This window comes from Merops nubicus, unplaced genomic scaffold (assembly GCF_000691845.1).
Source record: "Merops nubicus isolate BGI_N331 unplaced genomic scaffold, ASM69184v1 scaffold1376, whole genome shotgun sequence".
Lineage (NCBI taxonomy): Eukaryota > Metazoa > Chordata > Aves > Coraciiformes > Meropidae > Merops > Merops nubicus.
This window is the reverse complement of record NW_008616713.1, coordinates 11117-19037: the sequence shown is the minus strand read 5'-3', so window position 1 is coordinate 19037 and position 7921 is coordinate 11117. Positions and strand designations below refer to the sequence as shown.

At 39.5% G+C, this 7921-nt stretch overlaps 1 protein-coding gene across 1 annotated transcript in view; it reads left to right on the top strand.

The window, feature by feature from the left end:
- Positions 1 to 243: 243 nt before the first annotated feature.
- Positions 244 to 7921, top strand: part of PSME4 (proteasome (prosome, macropain) activator subunit 4) — a gene marked incomplete at both ends in the record, with an annotated part of 15346 nt that continues 7668 nt past the window's right edge. The window contains 13 exons of the mRNA XM_008942896.1: positions 244 to 299; positions 1573 to 1629; positions 1819 to 1874; positions 1959 to 2057; positions 2558 to 2620; positions 2807 to 2902; positions 3263 to 3394; positions 4828 to 5037; positions 5431 to 5567; positions 5896 to 5949; positions 6604 to 6733; positions 7078 to 7159; positions 7733 to 7886. Of these exons, the coding sequence (XP_008941144.1) occupies positions 244 to 299; positions 1573 to 1629; positions 1819 to 1874; positions 1959 to 2057; positions 2558 to 2620; positions 2807 to 2902; positions 3263 to 3394; positions 4828 to 5037; positions 5431 to 5567; positions 5896 to 5949; positions 6604 to 6733; positions 7078 to 7159; positions 7733 to 7886 (1326 nt within the window). The remainder of the gene's footprint in view (positions 300 to 1572; positions 1630 to 1818; positions 1875 to 1958; positions 2058 to 2557; positions 2621 to 2806; positions 2903 to 3262; positions 3395 to 4827; positions 5038 to 5430; positions 5568 to 5895; positions 5950 to 6603; positions 6734 to 7077; positions 7160 to 7732; positions 7887 to 7921) is intronic.

Genomic DNA, 7921 nt, shown 5'->3' with positions numbered 1-7921 from the left:
AAAAAAAGCAGGTGACAGCACTGCTTTGCTGATGCTACTTTATGTGAAGGAGGTGGAAACTGGGCATTTACTCATGTTTCCCTTCCCCTTGCCTTCAAACCATCATGCCTTGCCACCTTACTAATGTTCCTGCCACCCTGAACCAGTGAAGAAATGTAACTTGTTACAGTGAGTTAAATGTCACTGCAATTCACATTAATGATTTCTGTAATGTGTAGTAATACTTGGTTTGTTTTCATGCAGAGTCCCAACTCTAGTGTCTTTGGAAGAGACAAAACTGTACACTGGAGTTGAATATGGTAAGTAGATCCTGATTTTACTCAGATAGGTTGAAAGTGTTGTTTTCTTTGTTTTTCTGCTGTAAAAAGCAGTAGGTTCTGAGACCATAAGTTCAATACTTATTATATTACATGGGCTTTTTTGGTCAACACAAAAGTTCTTGTGTACACACTGTTTAATCTTCAGTAATGGTGTATGAGGTATTCTGCAGGAACATAGATGGGAGTGGGACCTCAGGTCCAGTCCTAGGTCAAAGTGGTTGGGCCCTTGTCCTTCCACAGAGATGAAAGGAGCAGGAGACAACTTCCATCACCCAAGAGATGGAATCAAGGCATAACCTGCTAAAGGCTGTGACAGCTTCTTTAGAAGAAAACTGCATTTTTCAGGTTTTCTGTGTGTTCTTCACCATCTTCCAAGTGAAGATGGGCTATTTTAATATAGAACTGAGGCACACAGTAGCTGCTTATCAGCCTATTAAATGGTTTTAGGTGCTTTAACACTTATTCTAGAATCTGGCCCATTGGTTTGCAAGTGGCAAGTTTGTAGCCATGTAACGTAGTAGAGAATGGATCCTTTTTTATCTGTCTTTGGCTAAAGGCTGTGACAGCTTCTTTAGAAGAAAACTGCATTTTTCATGTTTTCTGTGTGTTCTTCACTGTCTTCCAAGTGAAGATGGGCTATTTCAATATAGAACTGAGGCACACAGTAGCTGCTTATCAGCCTATTAAATGGTTTTAGGTGCTTTAACACTTATTCTAAAATCTGGCCCATTGGTTTTCAAGTGGCAAGTTTGTAGCCATGTAACATGTAGTAGAGAATGGATCCTTGTTTAGCTGTCTTTGGCAGCAATTAAGATTTCTCTGGTTTAAAACTTGCCAAGGTGAGTGCTTGGATCATTGATCCTTCTTTCACCTGCTTTTTTTGCTGTTTAGATTGGGAACATCTGTCCCCCTCTTCACTGAAGGGCAGTGAGTCCCCAGTCTTCTCTGGCTTGATGTAAAAATCTGTGTTCTATTGACTTTCTCTTTTAGCCTGCTTAACAAGTTACTCAATTTTCACATGCTAAATAATCTTCCTCAGTATTTAGTTAGACATGAAGCCAACTGTCAGGACAGATAAGGTTATGTACCTAGTGAAAACATCCTGTTGACTTGATAAGCAAAGCGGGCCCTGTGAGAGAGGTGTGCTTAGATATAACAAGATGGTTATGTTTATAACAGTCTGTACTGCCATTTTGGAATAGTGTGCTCTGTATAATAAAGAGAAAATGTTTAATTGTGGTTTTTTTTTCAGATTTATCACGAGAGAATTATCGAGAAACAATTGCGAGGGTTACGAGGAAATTGCTGCGTAAGTTCAACCACTCCTCTCTCTGAAACATACTTCAAAGCACCAAACAGTACCATTTTGTGGAGGGAAACTTGCTTCATTTCCTTTGCCTATGATTCTTAAATCTAAGCTTTGTAGAAATAAAACTACTGTTAATTTTTAAAGCCCTTTTCCTGTCTGAGAATAAACTTATTGTTCTTCCAATTGCAGGCTATATACTTGATCACTCGGAAGATGATACCAAGTCTTTATTTTTAATAATAAAGGTATACCTCTAATTTTTTAATAGTTAAGAAAAGATTGCTTATTTTGCAAAATAATCACTCTTTGTAATATTTCTCTTTCTACAGATTATTAGTGATGTTTTACAGTTCCAAGGGTCTCACAAGCACGAGTTCGATTCACGATGGAAAAGCTTTAATCTAGTGAAAAAGTCAATGGAGAACAGGGTCAGTGACTTTTCCCTGTAAAGCTTAGATGAAGGGTGGAAATAGTCCCTAATGTTCAGAAAGACTTTTTTTCATATTTTCCTTACTGCCACAATGAGTTTTTTCTAGTTTAGAAATCTAATTCCTTGTTAAGAATATTGCTTTGCAGTGCTTTTGTGCCTTTATTTGGACACCTTATGAGTAAATAGCTTAGCATTTCCAAATGGTAGTAACCCTCAGTTTGCATGTGTCCTTGGACTGAAGTCTGAGATTTGGCACAATCCTCCATTCTGGTCTTTAACTGAGAAACTTCTGTGACTCAGAGCTTCCTTTTGTGTACAGAGTAACAGGCAAACAAAAAAACTTTACTGGGGGGAAAAAAAAATCAAGGTTGTCTGCTGAGAGAAATTATTAAATGAAATTTCTCTGTTTCTAGAAGAAAAAGAATACATGGGGAATTCAGTCAGTACAAATTGCTAATATGAATACTGAAATCTAAACCAAAATGTGGTTTTTTACAGCTTCAAGGAAAGAAACAGCATATCCGAGCTCTGCTGATAGACAGAGTCATGTTGCAGCATGAGGTAATACATCTGCACTTAAATCTTAAGAACTTCACTTAAATCTTCACTGACTTACTTGACTTTAAAAAGCTGATTTGTTATGTTGTTGTTGAGCAACAGATGCAACAATCTTCCCAATTGTTTCTCTTACATGTTGTGTGGAATGTAAAAACAATCTGTCCTTTGTGTGTTTTCTTTTTCATTTAGCTGAGAACACTAACAATGGAAGGCTGTGAATATAAAACCTCCCACCAGGAGATGATCAGAGATCTTTTGTGTTTGTCCACAAGTTCCTATGGTCAGGTAAGGAACAACCCCTTCTAAATGGAAATACATGGAGTTTTTTGTTGATCTTTACAAGTAATGTTTTCAGGATCTTTGTTTTTCAACTTACTTCCATGAAAACATGAAATATTTACTCATTTACATTAGTTGACAATTTTGGCATAGTGTTTGCTTTAAGCCCTTTGTTTGTCAAATAAAGAACTGTGTGGAGAGGCTGCCAACTTGTTACAAATTTTGCATTTTTTGAGGCTCTTTAGTACTTATTCTACCAATGATTTTGTTTCTGTGCACAAGTACGTCATGCTGACTCCATGCTTAAGTTTTGTGTAGTGTGTTTTTGATTCAGAAGAGTTCTTAGTGACATCTTTCTTCCCCCAGGTCCGAAGTAAAGCTCAGCAAGCATTCTTCACAGCTCTGGGAACCTACAATTTCTGTTGCAGAGATATCATTCCCTTGGTTCTGGAGTTCTTGCGTCCTGACCGACAAGATGTCACTCAAAAGCAATTCAAAGTACTGTCAACTCTTTCATGTCTGTCCTTTCAAAGTGTGTGTACAGGAGAATTTTTAATGGTCCAAGTGGGATCTGTTCATCAGCATGACTCATATTTTCATGGCATGTAGCTTAGGCATGGCTAGTGTAAGGAGTTACTTGGCTTGCATGGTTTGTGAAGAGAGAGTTTGTGTTTCCATTTCACTGTATTACTAAATATATGTCAATGCCTATTTTTTAAGTTATGAAGGGGAAGTTATAGTCCAAGGTGGTAAAACTGACTAAGCAGTTCTGTCAGCTGTAGCAGGATAAGAAAACAGCATGAACTGGACAAAAAGTCAATAACCCACTAAATCAGGTGGGGTTTGTTATGAAGTGATGGGCAATTGCTGGAAAAGGTACAGCCCATCTCTCCAGGTGTTCAGGAGCACCATGCTCCCCTCCTTCCTCTGCACCCATCTCAGCAGAGGCAAGTTGGACTCCTGTTGTGTGGCCAGAACGGCAGCTGTGGCTTCTTATCCTGCTGCAGCTGCCTCGTCGGTGCTACCAGACAGCATGTGGGTACCTTGTATCTCTTATTAGCCCTTTTCCTATTTCTTGATTATTGTTTTTTCCTGTCACCCCTGCACCTCCTTTTCTTCATCTGTCACCTCCCAGATAAGCAACCCATGCCTGGGTACATTTTCCCCTGATTGTTCCTAGTTTTGCTACACTCAGAGCATTTGTTCCCATACCTGAATTCCCTGTTTCTGATACTGCTCCCAGGCAATGCAATAGCCAATGTGGTGTCACTGATGTGCTTACCTAGACACTGTTGCTTTTGTAAGACTCTGCTCTCCAAAAGGTCTCCAAGGCCAGTTGGGCCATTTCTGAGATAACTCCCACTTGGTCACTGGTGAAATCCAGCCCTGCTGTGTTTCACTGTGTGACTCTTACCAGTGTCTCACACAGTCACCTTCACCAGTTTGCTGTGTTGTGTCCAGTAGCTGGCCACATCCCATTCTGTTACCCTCACCTCAGGTGCCTGGTTAACAGCATTATGATTTGCCTGCAGCCCAAATATCATCAGTCATGGGTTTGGACAATTGCCAATTAATTTGGACAATATTCATATTAATTCTGTGAACTTAAGTTCACAGAAAGGCCAGGTGTGGTACTTGATAATTGAATAACCTCCTTTATAATGTAATTTAGGAATCAGTTAGCCTTCTGTGGATAAATTAATTGGCACGGCTGCCAATCTCATTAGAACAGTTCTTTAGCAGGAAGAGGATTCTGTGAAAAATCTTCATCATTTTGACAAGGAGGGAACATAGCTGCAAGTTTATGGTAGATTTTAATCCTGTGGTAACATGAAGATGAATTTTTATTCTGTCTGGGTGCATGCTTCTATAGATACCACTTGCATATGAACAATCCTTTAGCTTTTCAAAATCACTCTTTCATTTTACAGGGTGCCTTATATTGTCTTCTTGGAAATCACAGTGGAGTATGTTTGGCAAACCTTCATGATTGGGACTGCATTGTACAGACATGGCCAGCAATTGTTTCTTCTGGGCTTAGCAAAGCCATGTCCTTGGAGAAACCATCCATAGTTAGACTCTTTGATGACCTAGCAGAAAAAATCCATAGGCAGTATGAAACCATTGGATTGGATTTTGCAGTAAGTGACAGATCACTTGGTCTTAGTGTCTTGGGTTCTGAGAGCTTTGGATTGCATAAGTGCTTGAGACTCATGTGTGTTGTTGCAGTTAGTGTTCTGATGTGGAATGCATCCTGATTTCTCTAACAGAGGAATGTAGTCTGCCTCTTGCCCAACTGGTGGGGTAAAATCTGTCTTTATCTTTAAAGTAGAATAAAACATATTGTAATTACTGTTATTGGAATGATATATTGGAGGAATAATTCTGCTGTGGGAGTACAAAAGCAGTCTTCCCTGCTCCATCACAAATTTATCCATGGGGACAGAAAACTCTGCACTCTGCTTATATCAAAATAGACTGAAAAACCAGTGAGCTGCTGCTCAGTCCCAAATCTTTGCATTTTCTGTCAACAGGTTCCAGAGAAGTGCATTGAGATAGCTGTTATGCTGCAAAAATCAGGACATCCCAGTTCAAACTTCACAGGTCTTTGTTCAGAAGAAATCCAGTTAGGAATTCGGCGGCAGCAGGAGAAGAGCGCTGAGGCTCTGCGGTGAGTTACCCTTCCCTTAACACAAGCTTGTCCTACTGAATGTTTACTGCACATGAAAGGTAACCATCCAAAATTGCTAAACTCATTCTTAAGCTTGACAGATTCAGAATGCCAAGGATGATTGTGGTGTATCTTCTCTGATGACCTGGCAGCCTCTGTTACACTCGTATTTCCTTCCTCCCTCCTCCTCTTCCTTGCCTTCCCACTTGGTTTTACTCTACAGTTGTGTTTACTGTATTGCTTTCACCCATGTTTTATTGAGGAACTTTTATTCTATTTTTAAATTACTCTCTCAGTATTGGTTGATGATTCTCTATTCTTTCCTCAGAAACTATGAAAATTTGGTCAACATGCTGCTAGACTGTGTGGAGCAAAGAAATCTGTAAGTCTCCCTTTCTGTGCCTGTTTTTTTTTTTTGGGGTGGATTGGAGGTGGCTACATGAATAAATAAATGCCAGCTACATCAAGGAGTGCAGTTAGTATGGCCAGAATTGATTGACAGTTTTTCACCCTCGAGGTAATTGACTAAAAGCAGTATGTCAGTAGCAGCCTTGAATAAAATGGATTGTGGTAAAGAAGTGAATGAGTCTTGAATTTATTTTCATTGGGAGCCTCATTTGTCATCACATCCTGGAGTTAGAGCTTTGTAGTTAATTAGTTGGACCTGTTATTTGTTAATATTTTATTGTTCTGGGGAAAAGAGCTCTGGTTCTGTCTGCGTAATACTTACTGACATGCAAATAGATTTTAATTGGTTTAACTTGTGTTTAGATACTGTAAAAGAATATCCCTAGAGGTCTGTATTTTACAATGAAATGCCAAGATCAAAAAGGCACCATGAACTGAGTGGCTTTGATTCTAGTTACATGTTCCCAGGACACTGGAGCTTTCCCTGAATGACAAGGAAGCTCATGGACTATAGCTGGGCTGTAGAATATTACAGTAGACCAAACATTTACATCATCCTAATATAAACCATTTCTGTGCAAAAGCAGTACACTCAACTGTGCTACTTGTTGTCTGGTTTATTTTTCAGTCCCTGGAAGTTTGAGCACATAAGCATTGGGTTTCTGTCCCTGCTCCTGAGGGATGACAGGATCCTGCCTGCCCGTGCCATAAAGTTTTTTGTGCAGTGTCTCAATCATGATGCAATTGTAGTTCGTAAGGTAAAACCAACAGAATTCTCTCTTGCTTCCTCACAGCCTAGTGGGGTTTAGATCAGATGTTTGTGGCACTTCACTGTGATAAAGCAGCATGGTTAGTGGGGAGGTTTTTCTGGGCTGTGAGGCCACACTTGTTTCAGGGGATACAGGGCATGACTTGAGTGAGATGACTTCTTTATGGGAATTATCAGCCACTTGGGGTGAAAAAGTTGACTGTAATGTGCACTAAATGCTTTTTAGGGTGCTGAGTAGCTGCCTTAAAATGTGTCTGTGTTGAGATGATCAGACACATCCTTCTGGGGTAGGTGTGTGGAGTAGATCTGTTAGTGGCCATTTCTTTTTTGCAGGTGGCCATCTCAGCAGTGGCTGGAATTCTTAAGCAGCTCAAGAGAACACACAAGAAAGTGCCCATCTGCCCTTATGAAATAAGTAGGTTTTGTTTAATGTAAGAAATGTCTTACTAACACTAATCCTAAATGTTTTTAAAGCTTTTTTTTCTCTTGTTAGATTAAACATAGAGTGATAAGCTTTTAGTTTCTCTGTTTGTTCATGTCCTAGGAAAACCAAATAGGTAACACAGTAATTTGTCAGTTTTGTGTGTGTGTTGTATGTTTGGTGTGTGGTGTTTTTTTTTTAGCAGTGTTATACTTGCAAATCTATTTATTTGAAATGTGTAAAACTTCAGGGTTAGTCTTTCACTGTTCAGAAAGCCTTACAATTAGCAAGAATAATTTGTATATCTCCTTTCTGTTCTTTTAAAAAAATAATTCTAAATTGACACATTTATATAAACTACTAAAGGAATCTCTTCTAAAATTGTTAGTTGTCTTTAATCTCCTTGGACAAATCTCTGTGCAGATTTGTGTGGGGGGAAGGAGACCTAAAAGCTCATAGGAAGGTGACGTAAAAGCTCTTGGGAATCTTTTATTAAAAGTAAGTTATAACATTTGTTGGGACTGTTAACCAACAAGCCTGATGGAGTGTGAATTCCTCTTGAACCAGGTGGAAACCCTAAGCCTTCCAGGATCCAGGCTGGCGACAGAGCAGATAACCAGTGGCTGCACTATGACAGCCAGAGTTTACCAAAGACGAAGGAAGCTTGGGAGTCGTGTTGTTTTGTGGAGAAGACACACTGGGGATATTACACCTGGCCTCGGTGAGCAGCATTGACTGTTAGGATAGCATGGGGAG